General features: G+C 39.6%; 1 protein-coding gene across 1 annotated transcript in view; it reads left to right on the top strand.

The window, feature by feature from the left end:
- Nucleotides 1-26,659, top strand: part of LRGUK (leucine rich repeats and guanylate kinase domain containing) — a 208,160-nt gene that overhangs the window by 26,714 nt on the left and 154,787 nt on the right. Inside the window, exons 3-7 of the mRNA XM_053716389.1 lie at nucleotides 10,337-10,418; nucleotides 15,056-15,156; nucleotides 16,018-16,099; nucleotides 23,140-23,264; nucleotides 25,776-25,919. Of these exons, the coding sequence (XP_053572364.1) occupies nucleotides 10,337-10,418; nucleotides 15,056-15,156; nucleotides 16,018-16,099; nucleotides 23,140-23,264; nucleotides 25,776-25,919 (534 nt within the window). The remainder of the gene's footprint in view (nucleotides 1-10,336; nucleotides 10,419-15,055; nucleotides 15,157-16,017; nucleotides 16,100-23,139; nucleotides 23,265-25,775; nucleotides 25,920-26,659) is intronic.

The raw sequence follows: 26,659 nt of genomic DNA, 5'->3' as shown, positions 1-26,659 counted from the left end.
AGCAAGATGTACTCCCAGTATGTAAGTGATGAAGCCTGAGGGTGGGTGGCATTCCTGACTGTCGATATATTCATCAGAGCTAAAAGACCCTCCGTGAAGCTCACCATATCCAACAAGAAGACTCCCCGGTATGCGGATGGCGAGATCCAAGCGTGAGGAGTGTTCTCAGCTATCTTCTTTTTCAGCGTCATAGTGAAGCCTGTAACCGGGAATAGCCAGCCACACACCGGGCTATGCAAGGGAGCATCAGTGACGTCCTCATCAATCCGAGTCGTATCTCTCTCACATTGCGGTGTAATCTGGAGTATAGCCTTACCCTGCGCTATATAACTGGGATTTTCTACCCGATTCTCCAGGGGACTGGCCGCATTGCCCTGGACATCCATAGGGGGTGAATGTGCACAGGGTTTCAGCCTAACTCCCGCTGGCCAACTGAGATGAGCAGATTGGGTTACAGCTATTTCGTCCCTTCGGTCTTCCTCTTCCGTAGTCAGGTTATCTTGGTATAACGGCTCACCATTATCAGCGGGTGCATTCAACCAGGGGTAGGATTGTGTACCAGGCCTTCTGTTTGCTATTTGCAGTGGTGGATCCTGTAGGTCAGTCCCCTGATGAGGCTGCCAAAGTGATGTGTTATTCGTTGCTCTAGGTTAGCAAGAAGAGTGCATATATCTTTGTGAGTTTCCTCCTTATTTAGATTAGCCATATCACGGCTATAACCCCCGTGGCCCTGGGGGGGGTGATGAATCTTGTAGTAGGCTGCCGCCTAAAGTCACATCGGCCCAGATCTTGACAGGAAGGTCATAAATACAGCAAGACATATATTTATCTGTTCAGTTTGGATCAAAGATTCTCATAATAGTGTCTGTTGATATGGATGCTTTTGTGTTCACAGCATTATCGGCTGATTATTTTGTTCTCTTCCAGAGCCTTAGAGAATGTGACCTGTCATGGCCACTGCCTAGGCACGCCCTCCACAAATATTAGTTTTCTCTTGTAAGGTGTATCCAGTCCACGGATCATCCATTACTTGTGAGATATTCTCCTTCCCAACAGGAAGTTGCAAGAGGACACCCACAGCAGAGCTGCTATATAGCTCCTCCCCTAACTGCCATATCCAGTCATTCTCTTGCAACTCTCAACAAAGATGGAGGTAGTAAGAGGAGAGTGGTAAAATATAGTTAGTTTTTTCTTCAATCAAAAGTTTGTTATTTTCAAATAGTACCGGAGTTGTACTATTTTATCTCAGGCAGTATTTAGAAGAAGAATCTGCCTGCGTTTTCTATGATCTTAGCAGCTTGTAACTAAGATCCACTGCTGTTCTCACATATGTCTGAGGAGTGAGGTAACTTCAGAGGGAGAATGGCGTGCAGGTTATCCTGCTATAAGGTATGTGCAGTTTTAAATTTTTCTAGGGACTAGAAAATGCTGCTGATACCGGATTAATGTAAGTTAAGCCTAAATACAGTGATTTAATAGCGACTTGTATCAGGCTTACTATCAGAGATATATACTCTTATAAAATGGCAATATAAAACGTTTGCTGGCATGTTTAATCGTTTTTATATATGCTTTGGTGATAAAACTTTATTGGGGCCTAGTTTTTTCCACATGGCTGGCTTGATTTTTGCCTAGAAACAGTTTCCTGAGGCTTTCCACTGTGGTAGTATGAGTGGGAGGGGCCTATTTTAGCGCTTTTTTGCGCAGTTAAAATTACAGACAGAGACATTCAGCTTCCCTGAGCAGTCCCCTGCATGCTATAGGACATCTCTGAAGGGCTCTAAAGGCTTCAAAAGTCGTTTATTGAGGAAGGTAGGGCCACAGTAGAGCTGTGGCAGTTGTTGTGACTGTTTAAAAAACGTTTATTTCGTTTTTTTGATCCGTTTTTTGCATTAAGGGGTTAATCATCCATTTGCAAGTGGGTGCAATGCTCTGCTAACCTATTACATACACTGTAAAAATTTTGTTTGATTTACTGCCTTTTTTCACTGTTTTTCAAATTTTTACAAAATTTGTTTCTCTTAAAGGCACAGTACCGTTTTTTATATAGGCTTGTTAACTTGATTTAAAGTGTTTTCCAAGCTTGCTAGTCTCATTGCTAGTCTGTACAAACATGTCTGACATAGAGGAAACTCCTTGTTCATTATGTTTAAAAGCCATGGTGGAACCCCATATGAGAATGTGTACTAAATGTATTGATTTCACTTTAAACAATAAAGATCAGCTTTTGTCTTTAAAAAATTTATCACCAGAGGATTCTGACGAGGGGGAAGTTATGCCGACTAACTCTCCCCACGTGTCAGACCCTTTGACTCCTGCTCAAGGGACTCACGCTCAAATGGCGCCAAGTACATCAAGGACGCCCATAGCAATTACTTTACAAGACATGGCGGCAGTCATGGATAATACACTGTCAGCGGCATTAGCCAGGCTGCCTGAATTTAGAGGAAAGCGTGATAGCTCTGGTGTTAGGCGTAATACAGAGCATACAGACGCTTTAAGGTCCATGTCTGATACTGCCTCACAATATGCAGAAGCTGAGGAAGGAGAGCTTCAGTCTGTAGGTGATATCTCTGACTCAGGGAAACCTGATTCTGATATTTCTACTTTTAAATTTAAGCTTAAGAACCTCCGTGTACTGCTTAGGGAGGTTTTAGCTGCTCTGAATGACTGTGACACAATTGCAGTGCCAGAGAAATTGTGTAGACTGGATAAATACTTTGCAGTGCCGGTGTGTACTGAGGTTTTTCCAATACCTAAAAGGTTTACAGAAATTATTAATAAAGAGTGGGATAGACCCGGTGTGCCGTTTCCCCCCCCTCCTATTTTTAGAAAAATGTTTCCAATAGACGCCACCACACGGGACTTATGGCAGACGGTCCCTAAGGTGGAGGGAGCAGTTTCTACTTTAGCAAAGCGTACTACTATCCCTGTTGAGGACAGTTGTGCTTTTTCAGATCCTATGGATAAAAAATTAGAGGGTTACCTTAAGAAAATGTTTATTCAACAAAGTTTTATCCTGCAGCCCCTTGCATGCATTGCTCCTGTCACTCCTGCTGCGGCGTTCTGGTTTGAGTCTCTGGAAGAGGCTTTACAGGCAACGACTCCATTGGATGATATACTTAACAAGCTTAGAGCACTTAAGCTAGATAATTCTTTTGTTTCTGATGCCATTGTTCATTTGACTAAACTAACGGCTAAGAATTCTGGATTTGCCATCCAGGCACGCAGGGCGCTATGGCTTAAATCTTGGTCAGCTGACGTGACTTCAAAGTCTAAATTACTTAACATTCCCTTCAAGGGGCAGACCCTATTCGGGCCTGGTTTGAAGGAAATTATTGCTGACATTACTGGAGGTAAAGGTCATGCCCTTCCTTAGGACAGGTCCAAATCAAGGGCCAAACAGTCTAATTTTCGTGCCTTTCGAAACTTCAAGGCAAGTGCAGCATCAACTTCCTCTGCTACAAAACAAGAGGGAACTTTTGCTCAGTCCAAGACGGCCTGGAAACCTAACCAGTCCTGGAACAAAGGCAAGCAGGCCAAAAAGCCTGCTGCTGCCTCTAAGACAGCATGAAGGAACGGCCCCCTATCCGGTAACGGATCTAGTAGGGGGCAGACTTTCTCTCTTCGCCCAGGCGTGGGCAAGAGATGTTCAGGATCCCTGGGCGTTGGAGATTATATCTCAGGGGTATCTTCTGGACTTCAAGGCTTCCCCTCCACAAGGGAGATTTCACCTTTCACGATTATCTGTGAACCAGATAAAGAAAGAGGCATTCTTACACTGTGTGCAAGACCTTCTAGTTATGGGAGTGATCCATCCAGTTCCAAAGGAGGAACAGGGACAGGGATTTTACTCAAATCTGTTTGTGGTTCCCAAAAAAGAGGGAACATTCAGACCAATCTTGGATCTAAAGATCTTAAACAAATTCCTCAGAGTTCCATCATTTAAAATGGAAACTATTCGGACCATCCTACCTATGATCCAGGAGGGTCAATATATGACTACCGTGGATTTAAAGGATGCTTACCTTCACATTCCGATACACATCCTAAGGTTTGCTTTTCTGGACAGGCATTACCAGTTTGTGGCTCTTCCCTTCGGGTTAGCTACAGCCCCAAGAATTTTTACAAAGGTTCTGGGGTCGCTTCTGGCAGTCCTAAGGCCGCGGGGCATAGCAGTGGCCCCTTATCTAGACGACATCCTGATACAGGCGTCAAACTTCCAAATTGCCAAGTCCCATACGGACATAGTTTTGGCATTTCTGAGGTCGCATGGGTGGAAAGTGAACGAGGAAAAGAGTTCTCTATCCCCACTCACAAGAGTTTCCTTCCTAGGAACTCTGATAGATTCTGTAGAAATGAAAATTTACCTGACGGAGTCCATGTTATCAAAACTTCTAAATTCTTGCCGTGTTCTCCATTCTATTCCGCGCCCTTCGATGGCTCAGTGCATGGAAGTAATTGGCTTAATAGTAGCGACAATGGACATAGTACCGTTTGCGCGCCTACATCTCAGACCGCTGCAACTATGCATGCTCAGTCAGTGGAATGGGGATTACACAGATTTGTCCCCACTACTAAATCTGGATCAAGAGACCAGAGATTCTCTTCTCTGGTGGCTATCTCGGGTCCATCTGTCCAAAGGTATGACCTTTCGCAGGCCAGATTGGACAATTGTAACGACAGATGCCAGTGTTCTAGGTTGGGGTGCAGTCTGGAATTCCCTGAAGGCTCAGGGATCGTGGACTCAGGAGGAGAAACTCCTCCCAATAAATATTCTGGAATTGAGGGCAATATTCAATGCTCTTCAAGCCTGGCCTCAGTTGACAACCCTGAGGTTCATCAGATTTCAGTCGGACAACATCACGACTGTGGCTTACATCAACCATCAAAGGGGAACAAGGAGTTCCCTAGCGATGTTAGAAGTCTCCAAAATAATTCGCTGGGCAGAGAGACACTCTTGCCATCTATCAGCGATCCATATCCCAGGTGTAGAGAACTGGGAGGCGGATTTTCTAAGTCGTCAGACTTTTCATCCGGGGGAGTGGGAACTCCATCCGGAGGTGTTTGCTCAATTGGTTCATCGTTGGGGCACACCAGAATTGGATCTCATGGTGTCTTGCCAGAACGCCAAGCTTCCTTGTTACGGATCCAGGTCCAGGGACCCGGAAGCGATGCTGATAGATGCTCTAGCAGCGCCTTGGTCTTTCAACCTGGCTTACGTGTTTCCACCGTTTCCTCTGCTCCCTCGACTGATTGCCAAAATCAAGCAGGAGAGAGCATCAGTGATCTTGATAGCGCCTGCGTGGCCACGCAGGACTTGGTATGCAGACCTAGTGGACATGTCATCCTTTCCACCTTGGACTCTGCCTTTGAGACGAGACCTTCTACTACAAGGTCCTTTCAATCATCCAAATCTAATTTCACTGAGACTGACTGCCTGGAGATTGAACGCTTGATTTTATCAAAGCGTGGCTTCTCCGAGTAAGTTATTGATACCTTAATACAGGCACGAAAGCCTGTCACCAGGAAAATCTACCATAAGATATGGCGTAAATATCTTTATTGGTGTGAATCCAAAAGTTACTCATGGAGTAAGGTTAGGATTCCCAGGATATTATCTTTTCTCCAAGAGGGGTTGGAAAAAGGATTATCAGCTAGTTCTTTGAAGGGACAGATTTCTGCACTGTCTATTCTTTTGCACAAGCGTCTGGCGGATGTTCCAGACGTTCAGGCGTTTTGTCAGGCGTTGATTAGAATCAAGCCTGTGTTTAAACCTGTTACTCCCCCATGGAGCTTAAATTTGGTTCTTGAAGTTCTTCAAGGGGTTCCGTTTGAACCTCTTCATTCCATAGATATCAAACTTTTATCTTGGAAAGTTCTTTTTTTGATGGCTATTTCCTCGGCTCATAGAGTTTCCGAGTTATCTGCTTTACAATGTGATTCTCCTTATCTGATCTTCCATACAGATAAGGTAGTTCTGCGTACAAAACCTGGGGTTTTGCCTAAGGTGGTATCTACTAAGAATATCAATCAAGAGATTGTTGTTCCATCATTGTGTCCTAATCCTTCTTCAAAGAAGTAACGTCTTTTACATAATCTGGACATGGTTCGTGCTTTAAAGTTTTACTTACAAGCTACTAAAGATTTTCGTCAAACATCTGCTTGTTTGTGATTAACTCTGGACAGAGGAGAGGTCAAAAGGCTTCGGCAACCTCTCTTTCTTTTTGACTAAGAAGCATAATCCGCTTAGCCTATGAGACTGCTGGACAGCAGCCTCCTGAAAGGATTACAGTTCATTCTACTAGAGCTGTGGCTTCCACTTGGGCCTTTAAAAATGAGGCTTCTGTTGAACAGATTTGCAAGGCGGCGACTTGGTCTTCGCTTCATACTTTTTTCAAAATTCTACAAATTTGATACTTTTGCTTCTTCGGAGGCTATTTTTGGGAGAAAGGTTTTACAGGCAGTGGTACCTGCCTTGTCCCTCCCTTCATCCGTGTACTTTAGCTTTGGTATTGGTATCCCACAATGGATGATCCGTGGACTGGATACACCTTACAAGAGAAAACACAATTTATGCTTACCTGATAAATTTATTTCTCTTGTGGTGTATCCAGTCCAAGGCAGGTCAAAATTTTAGATTAAACTACAGTCACCACTGCACCCTATGTTTTCTCCTTTCTCTGCTTGTTTCGGTCGAATGACTGGATATGGCAGTTAGGGGAGGAGCTATATAGCAGCTCTGCTGTGGGTGTCCTCTTGCAACTTCCTGTTGGGAAGGAGAATATCCCACAAGTAATGGATGATCCATGGACTGGATACACCACAAGAGAAATAAATTTATCAGGTAAGCATAAATTGTGTTTTTATGATGGCAATTTGCATATACTCCAGAATGTTATGAAGAGTAATCAGATCAATTGCAAAGTCCATCTTTGCAATAAAAATTAACTTAATCCCCCCAAAAAACATTTCCTTCATTTCAGCCTTGCCACAAAAGGACCAGCTGACATCATGCCAGTAATTCTCTCATTAGCATAGGTGTCAGTGTTGACGAGGACAAGGCTGGAGACCACTTTGTCATGCTGATTGAGCTTGAATACCAGACTGGAAACTTTAAAAAGGAGGATGGTGCTTAAAAAAATATTCTCCTCTTTTAACCATGGTAATCTGCAAGGAAACATGTGCAGTCATCATTGCTTTGCACAAAAAAAAGGATTCACAGGCAAGGATATTGCTGCTACTAAGATTGCACTTAAATCAACCTTTTATTGAATCATCAAGAACTTCAAGAAGAGAAGTTCAATTGTTGTGAAGAAGGCTTTAGGGTGCCCAGGAAAGTCTAGCAAGTGCCAGGATCGTCTCCTAAAGTTGATTCAGCTGCAGGATTGGGGCACCACCAGTGCAGAGCTTGCTCAGGAATGGCAGCAGGTAGGTGTGAGTGCATCTGCATGCACAGTGAGGCAAAGACTTTTGGAGGATGACCTGGTATCAAGAAGGGCAGCAAAGAAGCCACTTCTCTCCAGGAAAAACATCAGGGACAGACTGATATTTTGGGATTGGACTGCTGAGGAAAAGGTGAGCGCTACCATCAGTCCTGTGTCATGCCAACAGTAAAGCATCCTGAGACCATTCATGTGTGGGGTTGCTTCTCAGCCAAGGGAGTGGGCTCACTTACAATTTTACCTAAGAACACAGCCATGAATAAAGAATGGTACAAAAACATCCTCCAAGAGCAACTTCTCCTAACGATTCAAGAACAATTTGGTGATGAACAATGCCTTCAACATCATGGAGCACCTTGCCATAAGGCAAAAGTGATAACTAAGTGGCTTGGGGAACAAAACATCAAAATTTTGGGTCCATGGCCAGGAAACTCACCATACCTTAATCCCATTGAGAACTTGTGGTCAATCCTCAAGAGGCGGTGAACAACTCATTGATTATGCAAGAATAGGCTACCATCAGTCATGATGTGGCTCAGAAGTTGATTGACAGCACGCCAAGGCGAATTGCAGAGGTCTTGAAAAAGAAGTGTCAACACTGCAAATATTGACTCTTCATAAACTTAATGTAATTGTCAATAAAAGCCTTTAACACGTATGAAATGCTTGTAATTATACTTCATTATACAATAGTAACATCTGACAAAAAGATCTAAAAACACTGAAGCAGCAGATTTTGTGACAATTAATATTTGTGTCATTCTCAAAACTTTTGGCCAGGACTGTATATTGCACTCTATTCTGAGATATCTGTAATATATATCCTCAATAAAAATATAATAAAAATAATAATAAAAATCCCTTTGTTAAGCATTCCCCAGTTTTGCATAACCAGCACTGTTATAGAATTATACTTTTCTTTCCATAAGGCAGGGAGAGTCCACAACTTCATTCCTTACTGTTGGGAAATACAACACCTGGCTACCAGAAGGAGGCAAAGACACCCCAGCCAAAGGCTTAAATATCCATCCCACTTCCCCTATCCCCCCAGTCATTCTTTGCCGTTCATCACTAGAAATTAAGTTATTGAATGCTTAGTCTTAGCCAGGAGGTTTTTCTCAGAGTGTCATCGACACTTTGATTTAGGCTCGTAAGCCAGTTACTTGATGCATCTACCATAAGGTGTGGCGGACTTACCTGCACTGGTGTGAGGAGCATTATTTTTCTTGGCATAAGGTTAAAGTTGACAGAATTTTATCTTTTTTCCAGGATGGAATGGAGAAGGGTCTATCTGCTAGTTCCCTGAAGGGACAGATATCGGCCCTGTCGGTGTTGCTGCACAAGTCCTTCATTAAGGCCCTGACTAGGATCAGACCTGTGTTTAGAAAGATGGCTCCACCTTGGAGTCTCAATCTTGTTCTTTGTGTGTTGCAGCAGGCTCCGCTTTGAGCCCATGCATAATGTTGACATTAAACTGTTATCTTGGAAGGTTTTGTTTCTATTGGCTATTGCCTTTGCCCGCAGGGTCTCAGAGATTGCTGCCTTGCAATGCGACCCCCCCCCCTTTTATGTACTAAGTTAGGTTTCCTTCCTAAGGTGGTGTCAGATCGCAACATTAATCAAGAGATTGTTGTTCCTTCCTTGTGTCCCAATCCTTCTTTGGCGAAGGAACGTTTGCTTCACAATCTAGATGTGGTTTGTGCCTTGAAGTTCTATCTTCAGGCTACTAAGGAGTTCAGACAATCTTCATCTTTGTTTGTCATCTATGCAGGTAAGCGTAGGGGTCAGAAGGCCACTACGTCTTACCTATCTTTCTGGCTGAGAAGTGTCATCTGCCTAGATTATGAGATGGCCGAACAACAGCCTCCTGAGAGGATTACGGCTCATTTCCCTAGAGCAGTAGCTTCTTCCTGGGCTTTTAAGAATGAAGCCTCAATGGATCAGATTTGTAAGGTGGCTGCCTGGTCCTCCTTGTATACTTTTTTCTAAATTGAACAAGTTGGATGTGTTTTTGTTTCGGCTGAAGCAGCTTTTGGGAGACTTTGCATGTTGTGGTGCCCTCAGATTAGGGTCCGCCTCTTTTTTGTTCCCTTCTGTTATTCCTTTAGTGTCCTCTGGAGCTTGGGTATTGTTTTCCCAATAGTAAGGAATGAAGTTGTGGACTCTCCCTGCCTTATGGCAAGAAAACAAAATTTATGTTTACTAGATAAATCCTTTTTTTCCCTGGCAAGGAGAGTCCACGAACCCGCCAGTAAGTTATTTTTTTTTTGGGGGGCGGCCCCCTTTTTGTTTTTCTTATGACACCTTTATACCCAGATGTTTCTCCTACTTTCCTCGTTCCCTCGGCTGAATGACGGGAGGGATAGGGGAGGTGGGAGGGATATTTAAGCCTTTGGCTGGGTTGTCTTTGCCTCCTCCTGGTGGCCAGGTGTTGTATTTCCCAACAGTAAGGAATGAAGTTGTGGACTCTCCTGGCAAGGAAAGAAAGGAATTTATCTGGTAAGCATACATTTTGTTTTTACCTCTGTGATTATCTTGTATTTAAGCCTCAGCAGACACCCTCCTTATCTCAGTGCTTTTGACAGACATGCATTTTAGCCAAATAGTGCGGACTCCTAAATAACTCCACTGGAGTGAGCAGGGTGTTTATCTATAACATGAACTAGCGCTGACTTACTGTGAAAAACTGTCAAAATGCACTGAGATAAGAGGAGGTTTTCAACGGTTTAGAAATCCGTTTGTGCCTACCTAGGTTTAGCCTTTAAAAAAAGAGTACCAAGCAAAATGTTATGATAAAAGTAAATTGGGAAGTTGTTTTAAAATGACACGCCCTATCTGAATCATGAAAGTTTGATTTTGACTTTACTGTCTCTTTAATGTTCCCTTTGCAGAATCGTATGTTACAGAGCATTCAGCTCCTCTGCAAATACATTCACCTGCAAAAACTGGATGTCTCCTGCAATGAAATCACTGGTGTGTATGATTCATTTATTTGCCAACACACATTGTTTAATGCTATTAATTGGGAAATGTTTATCACCTTTAAACCAGGCTCAGTCTTGAGAATTTAATATTGGCCGTACACTTAATCAAAGTCGCACAGGTCTGGGGTTAGTAATTGAATGAAAAACGTTAGATTTCGGATATGTAAAATATGATCTAGGATGAGCAGTAATTGCATCATAACCTTATTGGTTCAACAAGAAAACATGATTTGTGTGACATCATAAGTAGGACCACAAATGACATCACCTACAACACACAGATTATGACATATGATGTAAATGCTGATGTCATACACTTGTAATTTATTGTTGCTGACCTCATACATCATACATTTACTGATATCAGTAATATTATACATTAAACTAAAATTTTTCAAATATTCTGTAGCTGCATTAATATCATATGCCTCTAATTCCTTCTATGTTTTTCTGTTTCTTCATCAGGAAATAAATCCTACCTCAAAGGAACGTTGAATAGTTTGAAATTTAAAATATTAAATTGTGCTTAGAAATAAACAGCTTTGCTATATACTTTCATGATTTAGTTTGCCACATTTCTTATAATTTAACACCAGCGTAAACCCTGCTATATTATACACAGCCATTGTTTGCTCATTGTAGTAATACATTTATATCTGTCACTCACTTTCCCCAGAAGAGATGAGATAAGAATACACATTGTGGTTACAGTAACTTTATGAAAACTAAAACTAATTTCTTCAATATTTAAACAACTAATATAATAAAAAAATAGCATATTATTCTGATTGATCGTTACTTTAAATACAACATTATAGACACCATACTTTTAGTGTTTAGAGTCCCTTTAATAAAGTAAATATACAAATATAAAATATGACATTTTCATATAAAACATATTTTTGAAGGAGGTCATTAAAAATAATATATCCATTTATTTAAAGTGATGGTCAAGTATGACTAACTACATCTTGCGATCCTAATGTAACTAGCAAAATAATGTGACTTTCATTCATCATTTCGCCATATTCATTCTAGTTTGTGCGCTATCTTATATTATTCTCCTACCTTACTAATATCCATCCTCCTCCCGTCGATTGTCCGCCATTGTTTTTTCTGCCGTCACGTGTTTTTATTATCCAATTACAGTACAGGCCACTCGGGGAATCAGCTCTAAGTAAAAACACCCTTATTCAATTCTGCGCATGCCCTAGCTCCGTAACCGCGGTGAGACAGAGATTAGGATGCGATTACGGAGCTAGGGCATGCGCAGAATTGAATAAGGGTGTTTTTACTTAGAGCTGATTCCCCGAGTGGCCTGTACTGTAATTGGATAATAAAAACACATGACGGCAGAAAAAACAATGGCGGACAATCGACGGGAGGAGGATGGATATTAGTAAGGTAGGAAAATAATATAAGATAGCGCACAAACTAGAATGAATATGGCGAAATGATGAATGAAAGTCACATTATTTTGCTAGTTACATTAGGATCGCAAGATGTAGTTAGTCATACTTGACCATCACTTTAAAGGGCCATGATACTCAAATGTTGAAACACTTAATAGTGATGCAGTTTAGCTGTAAAAAGCTGACTAGAAAATATCACCTGAGCATCTTTATATAAAAAGAAAGATATTTTACCTCAAAATGTCCTAAGTATTCACACCCCATTGTAAAGGACTTTAAGCAGCAAATCAGTATGTCTGTCCCGGGACAGCCAAGGGAGTGAGCCTCGTGTACACTCATCTTATTTTCCTATTCAGTTTAAGGAAGTTTACTATGAAATCTCATGAGAGTTAAGTGAAATCTCATGAGATCACAGTAAAAGAGTTCATGACCTGATTGGCTGCTGTTCATTTCTTCATTTTTTTAAAAAAATGTTTTTACCTGCAGCTGAGTATAATTTTACGCAGTACTTACTCTGCTGAGCTAAGGAGATTGTGAGGTAAAATATCTTCCTTTTTTACATAGAGATGCTCAGATGATATTTTCCTGTCAGCTTTTTACAGTTATACTGCATCAGTTTCAAGTGATTTAGCATATGAGTATTATGTCCCTTTAATAATAAACTACACTATAGCATGAAATTAACTAAAATATTTTTTTAAAGAAAATACTAAGGTGTTTTAAAGGGACATGAAACCCAAAATGTTTCTTTTGTAATTCAGACAGAACATACAGTTTTAAAAAAGGTTTCTAATGTATTTCTATTATTACATTTGCTTACTTTTCATTGTATTCTTTGTTGAAGAGATACCTAGCACTACATGACAGGAAATAGTGCTGCCATCTAGTGCTCTCGCAAATGCATAACATTCTTGCAAAACTGCTGCCATATAGTGCTGCAGACAGATGCACACTCCTGAGCTTACTAATCTGCTTTTCAACAAAAGATACCAAAGGAACAAAGAAAAAATGCTATCAGAAGTAAATTGGAAAGTGGTTTAACTCTGATTGCTACTCTGATTGCTCTGAATCATGAAAAAAAATGTTGTAATGAAGTTGCGCTATAACTTACTTTTTAATATAGCTATGAAAATAAAATTACCCTCGCTCCGCCGCCCACTTCAAAAGTAAATTTTTCTGTGATCTAACAGTTTGAACTGTTGTCCAATCAGCACTCTAGCTACAACAAAAGTGCCATATGGGGAGAGCGCTGATTGGAGAGCAGTTCAAACCTTTAGCTCACAGAAAAATGTACTTTGTAGTGGGCGGCGGAGCGCGGGTATTTTAATTTTATATCTATATTAAAAAGTAAGTTATAGCGCATTTTCATTACAAATGATGAATGAGACTCCATCTAAATATCACTAACATTTATTATCACTTTAAGTTACAAATGTTCTTGGATTTTGGGTGTATTAAAGGGACATAAAACAAGTTGGGATAGAGACAAAATATAATATGTACTTTAATTACTTTACCTGCAAATGTATAGTGCAGTGCCTTGTCATTAACCCTTTCATTTAAGTTTCTGAATTGTACAGCTCTCCCCACACAATTCCTTATATGGCTGTATCTATATCCACTTTTGCGTTGGTAAAATGCAAGACTTTAACACTTATTATCTGCTGGAGCATCCCTAGAAGCAAATAAGCTACTGTGAACTCAGTTGAAATACAATGCCTGTGTTTCTGATGCTAAACGCTGATAAGGGGGGGGGGGTGGGTCAGTCTACTCCAGACAGCATAGTTATGTAACTAATTTTGCTTATTTTTGAAAATTATTTAAAATACTTTCCAGCAATTTTTAAACCATTTTTTTTTTAATTTTTACTTAAAGGGACAGTCAAGTCCAAAAAAGACTTTCATTTTTCAAATAGTGCATATAATTTTAAACAACTTTCCAATTTACTTTTATCAACAATTTTGATTTGTTCTCTTGGTATTCTAGTTGAAAGCAAACCTAGGAAGGCTCATATGACAATTTATAAGACCTTGAAGGCCGCCTCTATTTTATTTACTTTTCACAGCAGGGGAGAGCAAGCTCATGTAGGCCATATAGATAGCATTGTGATCACGCCCGTGGCTAGTGGCAGACACTGCACTAATTGGCTAAAATGCAAGTCAATAGATAATAACTAAAAGTCATGTGATTAGGGGCGGTCAGAAGATGCTTAGATACAAGTTAGTCACAGAAGTAAAAAGTATTAATATAACAGTGTTGGTTTTGCAAAACTGGGGAATGGGTAATATAAGGATTATCTATCTTTTTAAACAACAATTCTGGTGTTGACTGTCCCTTTAATTAGCCCTTTTAGGATATGCACAGATCTCAATATGTTTTATGGCACTTTAATGAGAACCTACAATTCAGAATTAACATCAGTATTTTTGTCTTTGGATTGTTTTGGCTCTTTTTCAAGAAATAAAAAAAAAATCATCAAAACTCTTAAATCTTAAATTATTTAATATTGTTTTCTTACAATCTACACATCATAAAAAAAATGACCAGCTGTCATGGTCAGTGTATCTGAATCTGAAAAATTCTAGCATTCTTCTGCTCTCACATGCTGTTCCGCTAGTTTGGCAGATTTTCCTGCCCTTTAGGCTACGGTAATGCCCTGAAAGTATTTCCTTCATAGCGCATTTACCTTTATAACCACACAACTTACTGATTTGAATGTGGGTAAAATATGAGCCAGAAATCACTCCTACACATTGCACATCCCAAGCTTTATGGTTTTTCGTATGGTCACCAGGGGTCTTCAGCAAAATGTTCCTCATATTACACCTTCTACTAAACGTCACATCCTCTATAATTTGCGTAGAGGATGCAATTTGTGCATTGTGTAGACTCTACGCAAATTATAACCACTACTTTCTGTTCATCTTCATATATTTTGTATTGAAATAGCAAAGAAGGGCCCCTTTTCAAAAGCTACAAATGTCTAACTGGCTACTCTGTTGTTGAATTTTTATCTTTGGCCTTTGCTGATTTGGTCTGAGCAGAGAATTATCTACACATTTTATAAAGAAACATACAGTGTTTACAAGTTGCACCCTGGTCACATATGGGTAAATACATATAACATGAGCTACGTCTCACAGTTCAGTTAGTGGTTTATTTAGTGCTATCCAGCATGCAAGCTGTATGTAAGAGATCTGTCACTTCTCCCTAGATTTATCCTGTGTCAGTCACATGCCGTACCTGACTGAGCTCAAAGCATCCAATAACAAGCTGACCACATTTTTCGATTTTGCACCGCCAAAAAATCTACAGGTAAGTGCATATCTGCAGTAAGCGATGTTATCTGAAAACTCTCCCCCTGTTTTACTGAAGCTAAACATAGTGCAGGAGAACTTCAATTAGTTTTATTTATTTATTAAATGTACTATGGAGACACAGACCCCCACCCAAGAGCAGAACTGCCATTGGTGCAGCAGGTGCAGTGGCCCCAGGGCCAAGTGCTGAGAGGGGGCCCATAGCAGCCAGTCTATACAAAGGTGGGCACAGAATGTGTAGAAACCTAATGCAGAGGAGCCTTTTATAAGTGCTGTTTGCAGGTCCAATCTATCATCTGTCGGTCTGTCCATCCATCTACCTATTTATTTGTTGTCCGTCCATCTATCTACCTTTCTGTCTGTATGTCTGTCTATCTATCTATCTATCTATCTATCTATCTATCTATCTATCTATCTATTATTATTATTATTTATTTATAAAGCTCCAACAGATTCCACAGCGCTGCCCATGTCTATCTATCTATCTATCTATCTATCTATCTATCTATCTATCTATCTATCTATCTATTAAAACATTAGTTTTTACATTTAGTCACTCAATAATAGTGATAATAAACCAACAATACAAGATGTACTGCAATCTGGAGTTCTTAAATGTCAAAGGTTCACAAATACAAACAAACAACACTTCCCAAATACAACTGACCCAACGCATTTCCTGCCCAGAGGGGCTCTTTTTTTCAGGGATTATAGCAGATAATATATCTATAGAGAATAACCAAAAAAGTTATCCAGTGACTCCCCGGCTCCTGGATTTGTCGAGCCCTGCTCTAATGGTTATTATATGTGTGTGTGTTTTGTGATATTAATGGCTTTTGTTGTGATTTCTCCTTCCTAGGTGGTGGACCTTTCTTTCAATCTTATAACGGATATGAAAGACTTATCTGTGCACAAAGTGCTGAGAACTCTTATACTGAACAGTATCCTTTTAATAGCCGTATATCTAAATATTGTGCTGGTAACAGATGATTGATAAAAATTACCAAAGTGGGAAATAGCTATATACAAATCATGTGTGCTAGTCTAAGAAATAATTGTTTGTTTAATAGTTGTAATTCCTTTTTTGTTGAGCAAAGGTAATAGGGAAGTAAAATAGATAATTCATTAAAATATTAAAGGGACATTCCAGCGAAAGTTGAAATCCACATGGATGGATTTCAGCTTTGAATAGAAGCATTTTTGTAATATACATGTATTAACAAAAATGCTTCTAATTAAAGACATACCTTTTTCAAAAGTGTATTTAAGTATGCACCGTGCACCAGTATTTTATACACACAACTTACTCAGACAGCCTAAGGTGCTTGTATCATCTGGTAATGACTCAATTTGTTAATTGCTGGCATGATACAAGCTCCACTGGTGCTCTGAGCCACTGCAGTATATAAAATGCTGGTGCACGGAGAATATCTAGCTATGACTCGCATGCACATGCAGAGAAAAATGCTAACGCTAAAATAGTGATAGCTTTTACTAGAAGCTTTTTTGGCAATACACATATATTGCAAATATGTTTCTATTCAAAGATGTAATTAATCTATGTGCATTTACATTTTGACCGGAATGTCCCTTTAATGTATCAGCATTTTTTTATGTGATTATTATGTTTTATTTATAAATTAACATTTCACACACTGCCATTGCAGGGAGACATTCCAGATCTGTGACAATGACAATACTGTTTAGTATTTATTCAAACTTATCTACACTGCACTGTAAGTAGAAAGGCTTTTAAATAACGACTAAATACAGTAGAACGGAATACCTGATAAATACGCAATAAAAAGACAAATCATTATCTCTTCCTTTTAATTTGAAATGAGCAGTATAATATTTTCTGGCAAATTTCAAAGTTATTCCAATTTTATCTCCCCCTGTGTCATGTGACAGTTATCAGCCAATCACAAATTGTTTATGCGTATACACTGTCCACGTTTGCACTTTCTCAGTAGGAGGAGAGTCTTAGAAAGTGTGGAAAGTTTTTTAAACCTAGAAAATAATGTTATATAATTCTGCTCAAAGTGCAGAATTATATAACATTATATTAGTGCTAGCTTTATGTAACATAACATAATATTGCCTGTGAATTTTTATTAAAAAAAGAGGGTTTTTCAGACCCGCCCTCTGTGCTGTACTGAGCGGGTCTGGTTTTCCCTCAGAGCGCATCTGGGCAGCTGTCTAGTCACAGCCCAGCCTGACTGCGCCATTACACTCATTGTAACTCGCTCCCGCTGTCAGACAGAGCAGGAGCAAGCTACATTGAGTGTAATGGTGCAGTCTGGCCAGGCTGTGACTAGACAGCTGCCCAGATACGCTCTGAGGGAATACCAGACCCGCTCAGTGGCCCTCTCTGTATTGGCCAGCGATGGTGATGATCGTTGGTCGGTGGGAGCCATAGCAGGGAGGCCGATGGGCGGCCCATCGTGACAATTGTGAGGTGGGGGAGGGAAGAGAGCTGTTTGAGGGGGGTCAGGGAAGGATCAGGGTGTGTGATGTGGGAGGCTGATCTCTACACTAAAGCTAAAATTAACCCCTTAACTGCTGGGCATAATACAACTGTGGTGCACAGCAGCATTTAGCGGCCTTCTAATTACCAAAAAGCAATTCCAAAGCCATATATGTCTGCTATTTCTGAACAAAGGGGATCCCAGAGAAGCATTTACAACCATTTGTGCCATAATTGCACAAGCGGTTTGTAAATAATTTCAGTGAGAATCCTAAATTAAGTGAAAAAAAGTGAACAATTTTTTTTATTTGATCGCATTTGGCGGTAAAATGGTGGCATGAAATATACCAAAATGGGCCTAGATCAATACTTTGGGTTCTCTACTACACTACACTAAAGCTAAAATTACCCTTACAAGCTCCCTACAAGCTACCTAATTAACCCCTTCACTGCTGGGCATAATACACGTGTGGTGCGCAGTGACATTTAGAGGCCTTCTAATTACCAAAAAGTAATGCCAAAGCCATATATGTCTGCTATTTCTGAACAAAGGGGATCCCAGAGAATCATTTACAACAATTTGTGCCATAATTGCACAAGCTGTTTGTAAATAATTTCAGTGAGAAACCTAAAGTTTGTGAAAAAGGTAGTGAAAAGTTTTTTGTTTTTTTTATTTGATCGCATTTGGCGGTGAAATGGTGGCATGAAATATACCAAAATGGGCCTAGATCAATACTTTAGGTTGTCTACTAAAAATAAAATATATACATGTCAAGGGATATTCAGGGATTCCTGACAGATATCAGTGTTACAATGTAACTAGCGCTAATTTTGAAAAAAAAAAAAATGGTTTGGAAATAGCAAAGTGCTACTTGTACTTATTGCCCTATAACTTGCAAAAAAAGCAAAGAACATGTAAACATTGGGTATTTCTAAACTCAGGGCAAAATTTAGAACATATTTAGCATTGGTGTTTTTTGGTGTTTTAGATGTGTAACAGATTTTGGGGGTCAAAGTTAGAAAAAGCGTGTTTTTTCCATTGTTTTAATCATATTGTATAATTTTTTTATAGTAAATTATATGATATGATGTAAATAATGGTATCTTTAGAAAGTCCATTTAATGGAAAGAAAAACGGTATATAATATGTGTGGGTACAGTAAATGAGTAAGAGGAAAATTACAGCTAAACACAAACACCGCAGAAATGTAAAAATATCCCTGGTCCTTAAAGTGAATGTAAATTTTGATGCTAAAATGCCCGGTTTTTAAAAATTTGATTAAAAACAGGGGCACTTGAATTCATCAAAATTTACATTTCACTTGTGTTGTGAAAAAAAAATTACCTTTTAATCTTGACAGCCTATCCAGCTTCCTCCACCCGTCGCAAATCCTCTTCCTGGGTCTAAAATGAGGAATCCGGCTTCCTCCAATCACGGCATTGAATCAGACACTGATTCCCCCAGGGGGGGAAAGCCGTGATTGGAGAATGACCCATCCATCATTTCTGACATCAGAAATGGCTTACGACAGCCGGAGGAAGCTGGAGCAGCTGTCAAGATTAAAAGGTAAGTTTTTTTTTCACAACAGGAGTGAAATGTAAATGTTGATGAATTAAAGTGCCCGTTTTTAATCTAATTTTAAAAAAACGGGCACTTTAGCATCAAAATTTACATTCACTTTAAGGGTAAGACAATTGAAAAATGGTCTGGTCACTAAGGTGTTAAATTGCATGCTTTACGTGTATCAGGAAACTTCAATTTTGAGTTTAGTGGCCATCTAAGCTTATAGTCTAAAGGTGAGATAATTGGTAAACAAGTTGAGAGAAGCAAAAATTTTAGAGTGGTTGCCCCCCTCCCCCCTCCCGTATTATTTCATTTTGGAATGTGCCGTGCATGAAAGTGTAAAATGAGATATAAAACAGATGCGGATGGCTGGTAACAATACCCAGATATAATATGCAGATGGTCTCAAATTCACACATAGCAACTGCTCTGAATATCCTCTGTAGGACTGGTGTGTGGTAAAGAAATATTACATTTTTTGGGAGATAAATGTGACCACATGATGCAGTATCCTGCTTAAATCTCCAATTTAGGGCCATGTGTAGGCAAGAGTATGACAACAGTAAATTCAAACTTTAGTTTCCTGTCACATGTTTAATTTATACATAATAGAAAGCTTTGCAATACACATTTATTCTGTATTTTGCCTGGCTGAATGCATTCAATGGACACTTAAAGGGACAGTCTACTCCAGAATTATTATTGTTTACAAATATAGATAATCCCTTTATTACCCATTCCCCAGTTTTGCACAACCAACATGGTTATATTAATACACTTTTTACCTCAGTGATTACCTTATCTAAGCCTCTGCAAACTGCCTCCTTATCTCAGTTCTTTTGACAGACTTGCATTTTAGCCAATCAGTGCCGTTTCATATGTAGCTCTACGGGTGTGAGCACAATGTTATCTATATGGCACACATAAACTAACGAACTCTAGCTGTGAAAAACAGTTGAATGCATTCAGTTAAGAGGCGGCCTTCAAGGGCATAGAAATTAGCATATGAGCCTACCTAGGTTTAGCTTTCAACTAAGAATACCAAGAGAACAAAGCAAATTTGATGATAAAAGTGAATTGGAAAGTTGTTTAGAATTGCATGCCCTATCTGAATCATGACAGTTTTAATTTTTAACTAGACTGTCCCTTTAACAGTTTTTTTTACCAGTTTTAAATGCTTTAAAATACATTTATTTTGTATGCAGAGCTTTTGCAAAGCAGTGATTGATTTTTGAAGCACGTATGAAAAATGACTTTATTACCCCTTTAAGAAACTCCTTAGGAGAATGCAGTGTTATAGTGTAAAAATGTGGTGTAATAACTATCGTATTTATTTAAAATAAAAGCAAGCTAGACATGGGTCATTTAATGTGTAGTAATTATCACTGGGGTCTCTAAACCCAGAAATCCATCTTCAATAGTGAGAACAAGTCTCATCTATATATGGTAGGCATGACCAACTGGTGGCCCAAGGGTCTCATGCGGCCCTTGGGAAAAAGTGAAGCTAAGAATGTGTTTCATGGTTTTTGTGGCCCCTGGAAAAGGCAAAACTAAAACTGTGTGCTTTAGGGTGGCCAAAACTCGAGCCCTCTATAGGGGAGAACAGCAACTAGAGGCTACACTGCTACCCTTACCTATATCCCCGGGGGCCACTGGACATTTTTAGTGTATTATTATTTGGGGGCTTAATAGTCAGAAATCTATATGTGGCCCTTAAGGCTTCAAGAATATTGACCCACAGTCCCCAAGTGTTAGGAAGTTGTTCATTAGATTATATAGATTAGTATATTTGAACACAACTTATTTAGGACCAGATTAAAAGTGGAGCGATATTTAATGCTCCCGCTCGAGCGCTAACTGTGCTAGAAGTAAGCTTTTTGCACACATCAGGTTGCGCTTGTATTACAAGTTAAAAGTAAACTGTTTTTGCACGCACACTAACCCGATGTGCACAAAAAGCCGAACTTACAACATAGCCCGCTCGATAACCTGTTCACTCATAGAAGTCAATGGAGTAAAAAAGTTGAATAGACACCCTATTTGTGCGTGAACCCGATCGCATGTTCTCAAGTGCGCTAAGCCAATGTTCTTCACATAGAAGAATATGTTCTATTTATTCATAAATACATATATCAATATACAGTATCCCACAAAAGTGAGTACACCCCTCACATTTTTGTAAATATTCTATTATACCTTTTCATGTGACAACACTGAAGAGATGACACTTTGCTACAATGTAAAGTAGTGAGTGTACAGCCTGTATAACAGTGTAAATTTGCTGTCCCCTAAAAATAACTCAACACACAGCCATTAATGTCTAAACCGTTTGCCAACAAAAGTGAGTACACCCCTATGTGGAAATATCCAAATTGGGCCAAAAATTTCAATATTTTGTGTGGCCACCATTATTTTCCAGCACTGCCTTAACCCTCTTGGGCATGGAGTTCACCAGAGTTTCACAGGTTGCCACTGCAGTCCTTTTCCACTGCTCCATGACAACATCATGGAGCTGATGAATGTTAGAGACCTTGCGCTCCCCCACCTTCCGCTTTAAGATGCCCCACAGATGCTCAATAGGGTTTAGGTCTGGAGACATGCTTGGCCAGTCCATCAACTTTACCCTCAGCTTCTTTAGCAAGGCGATGGTCGTCTTGGAGGTGTGTTTGAGGTCATTATCATGTTGGAATACTGCCCTGCGGCCCAGTCTCCGAAGGGAGGGGATCATGCTCTGCTTCAGTATGTCACAGTACATGTTGGCATTCATGGTTTCCTTAATGAACTGTAGCTTCCCAGTGCCGGCAGCACTCATGCAGGCCCAGACCATGATACTCCCACCACCATGCTTGACTATAGGCAAGACACACTTGTTTTAGTACTCCTCACCTGGTTGCCGCCACACATGCTTGACACCATCTGAACCAAATAAATTTATTATGGTTTCATCGGACCACAGGACATGGTTCCAGTAATCCATTTCCTTAGTTTGCTTGTCTTCAACAAACTGTTTGCAGGCTTTCTTGTGCATCATCTTTAGAAGAGGCTTCCTTCTGGACGACAGCCATGCAGACCAATTTTATGCAGTGTACAGTGTATGGTCTGAGCACTGACAGGCTGACCTACACACCCCTTCAACCTCTGCCGCAATGCTGGGAGCACTCATACGTCTATTTCCCAAAGACAACCTCTGGATATGCGTGCACTCAACTTCTTTGATCGACCATGGCGTGGCCTGTTCTGAGTGGAACCTGTACTGTAAAACTGCTGTATGGTCTTGCCCACCGTGCTGCAGCTCAGTTTCAGGGTCTTGGCAATCTTCTTATAGCCTAGGCCATCTTTATGTAGAGCAACAATTCTTTTTTTTAGATCCTCAGAGAGATCTTTGCCATGAGGTGCCATGTTGAACTTCCAGTGACCAGTATGAGAGAGTGTGAGAGCGATAACACCAAATTTAACATACCTGCTCCCCATTCACACCTGAGACCTTTTAACACTAACAAGTCACATGACACCGGAGAGGGAAAATGGCTAATTGGGCCCAATTTGACATTTCCACTTAGGGGTGTACTCACTTTTATTGCCAATGGTTTAGACATTATGGCTGTGTGTTGAGTTATTTTTAGGGTACAGCAAATGTGCACGGTTATACAGACTGTACACTCACTACTTTACATTGTAGCAAAGTGTCCTTTCTTCAGTGTTGTCACATGAAAAGATATAATAAAATATTTACAAAAATGTGAGGGGTGTATATCTGTATTACGAGTGAAAATCCCAATGCCACAAACACTCGCGATAAACCCCTTTTCACTTGTGCCTATCTGTTAGGGCTTCACTCATAATCTAGCCCATAGACGGATAAACGTGATATATCCATATGAAATATTTGTGGGCCTCAGCAAATCAGAAATGAACATAAAAATGTTAACTCCTTAAGTCCTGCTTTACAGATAATAAAATAACAGAGATCAAAGGATTGGAAAATTGCCGCAGCCTCTCACACCTTAACTTGTCTCACAACCAAATCAGCAGCATCTGTGACTTCGGGAGTTTACCAATCAAAACACTATGCCTGGTACGTATATGTAACTGTGAATGGGTGCAGAAAACGCTCAGTAAAACGCTCCGTATGATTGGTTTTAAATATGTAGTTGAGAAAGGTAATTGCTCAAACAGAAATAAGTGAAGGATGCTTTTAGTTTCAATATTAATTTTATTGACCACATGCAAGGATTACAGCTACATATAGACATAATACCAAAAATAAATTCTACTACAGATCTTGATCAGTTATACAAAGGAAAGAAAATACACCTTGGTCATTAAAAGTAAAGATACAGGTTATCAAAATAGAAACTGCACAATAGTGGCAGAATAAAATATACGAGTACATGAAGACACAATGGAAAATACATAGTTCTACTATAGAGCCTAATCAGTTAAACTGTAAAGTTTAAATATAACCTGCATATCTAAGGACAGACTAAAGGTTGTTAAAATGGTACCTGAATAACAGTAACAAATATAAAGCATAATCTCTCATTAAGGCCTCTCTTGAACCCTAAGCACTAGCATTACAGAACATTGGGGTAGTATAGTTTATTATAGCAGAATAAGTAAAGAATAAACTTGGAATTAAATATCAAGCCAAATAAATGTAAGCTTACTATTTTTAATTAACCTTAAGTACTCTTTGTAGTATAGAGTCTAAGACATACTATCTATTTGCCAGTTAAATTATCCTGTTAGAGTAATAATAAAACTTTCTATACATTTATTTTTGTTGCGATACACTATAGTAGATTTTTAAAAAAGCCACTGAGAGCATGTGAGCATATAGGACATATAGGAGAGATTAGATAAGATCCCTAAAGGGTGACGGACCAACCATGCAAGTCCTAAACAATAGTATCAAACCTGTCGTCCCGCCGCTGACAACAGGTCAAGGGGAGCATGTGCATACATAATTGGCTTTTTAGAGCACAGCACAGAGATCAATCAAGTCCAACATTACAGAAACTATGGGGCCCATTTATCAAGCTCCGTATGGAGCTTGTGGGCCTGTGTTTCTGGCGAGTCTTCAGACTCGCCAGAAACACAAGTTATGAAGCAGCGGTCTAAAGCAGGCGGACAGGAATCGCCGGAAATCAACACGATCGAGTACGATCGGGTTGATTGACAGCTCCCTGCTGGCGGACGATTGGTTGCGAGTCAGCAGGGGGTGGCGTTGCATTGCTGGTGCAATGTTAAATGCGGAGAGCATATTGCTCTCCGCATTCTGCGAGGTCTTGCGGACCTGATCCGCACTGTCGGATCAGGTCCGCAAGACCTTTAATAAATAGGCCCCTATATCTCAAGCAATAGGGCAGTGATATACTAGGGACTTCATGCTCTACTAAAGTTTAGAGAAATTAGTATTCTATAATACTTCATACTCAACCTTTGGTCAAAAGAGCTAACATAAGGAGCCACATAAGGTCTCCATATAACCATTACAAACATGATTGTCACTAACTGGACTAAATTTGGTAATGAAGCTAGTAATTTGAGGCTTATAGTAACCAAAAAGGGACGTTATTGAGAGTTATAGCTCTATTTACATCTCTACAATTTAGAAGAAATAAATCGTTAAGGATTTACCATTATCCTTAAAGACCTTTAGAGTTGGAAATGCAGACAATTTAATCAGCGACTTAAGAAAATAAATCAGTATTGGTTAAGACAACCTAATGTGTTTAAACTACAGTTTTTTTTACTTCTCTACAGTTTCATAGTATTTTGAGTAAATATAATATAATTACACAGTTGCTTTATAACAATCATAAATGAACAGTCTAATGATCATATTATTAAAAACAGACAAGATATGCTGTTCAGTTTAGGTTTTCAAAAGCTCCAGGCTGCTGAGTTACAGAATTCTAAATATCATAGGAAACGCTGCTCAATCTGTGTTCATTATGTATTGAAATAACCCTGTAACATTCTCTCAATGCAAAGTATTCACGAAGTTAAAATGGTGCAAAGCCGCTGGGCCACCCAATATCTGTTTTTTTTTCCTGATGGTTTTCAAAAGTATTGGAATGCGTTTGTACAAAGCACTCACACTGCGCTTCTAATGGAACGGAAGAGATTCCCATTTGTACCCATTTTTTTTTTCTTTCATGATTCAGATAAAACATGCAATGTTAAACAACTTTCTTATTTACTTATATTATCAAATTGTCTTCATTCTCTTGGTATCTTTTGTTGAAAAGCAGGGAGATAAGCTCAGGAGCATGCATGAGTCTGGAGCACTATATTGCAGCAGTTTTGCAGTAATGTTATTCATTTACAAAAGCACTAGAGGGCAGCACTATTTCCTGCCCTGTAGTGCTCCAGCCTAGGTATCTCTTCAACAAAGAATATCATGGGAATGAAGCAAATTTGATCATAGAAATAAATTGGAAACTTTTTTTATATTGCATGTTCTGTCTGAATCACACAAATAGGGTCTCATATGCCTTTAGTCATTAGCACCAGCCGGCGTAGCTCTACTTAAATATATCATTTTATTGCTAGTTTATTCTTCTTGGTTTTACTGTTCTAGGGTTCCAACCAGATTAAAAACATCTCTGGCTTAGACAATTTGAAAAACCTGCAAACACTGGACCTGTCTGGGAACCGGATCTCCAGCCTGGAAGGTTTGGAGGGGTTGGACCTTCTGCAAAATCTTCATCTGGAAGACAATGAAGTACGGGTTGGTTACTATTATGTGCTCCAGTTATCTGTGCAGGCGCTAGCGAGGGAGTGCACACAACCTACCCCCATATGTACCGCTGGTCGTCGTAACAGATTGTTTGTTTGTTTTTTACTAATACAAAGGAGTAACAAATACAAATAAATTCTAGTGGAAATTGAAATACACGCATGTGCCTTTTTATATTTGAACTAGAATGTCCCTTTAAAGGGACCGGAAACCCCAACATTTTCTTGATTTTCATGATTCGGATGGAACATACAATTTTAAACAACTTTCCATTTTACTTCTATTATAACATGTGCTTCATTCTCTTGCTATCCTTTGCTGAAGGAGCAGCATTGCACTACTGGCAGCCAGCTAAATGCATCTAGTCAGCCAATCACAAGAGACAAATGTGTGCAGGCACCAATCAGCAGCTAGCTACCACTGGTGTATGATATGTGCATATTATTTTTCAACAAGGGATACCAAGAGAACGAAGCACATTTGAAAATAGAATAAATTTAAAAAGTTCCTTAAAATGACCGGCTCTGTCTGAATCACGCAACTTTCATTTCACTTTCCTATCCCTTTACGGTTGAGGCATTGAACACATGGTGACTGTGGCCTGTATGGTTGCAAACCCTCAGCGTTTCCTGCTCACCTATTGGTTGCTGGAGTTTTCTACGGTTCAAACTAGAAATGGATGCGTATGATAGATGTGTACCGAAGGGAGAACGTGGCGATGTTCT

This window comes from Bombina bombina, chromosome 6 (genome assembly GCF_027579735.1).
Source record: "Bombina bombina isolate aBomBom1 chromosome 6, aBomBom1.pri, whole genome shotgun sequence".
Lineage (NCBI taxonomy): Eukaryota > Metazoa > Chordata > Amphibia > Anura > Bombinatoridae > Bombina > Bombina bombina.
Note: the sequence above shows the minus strand (reverse complement) of the source record. Positions and strands in the feature narration are given on the sequence as shown.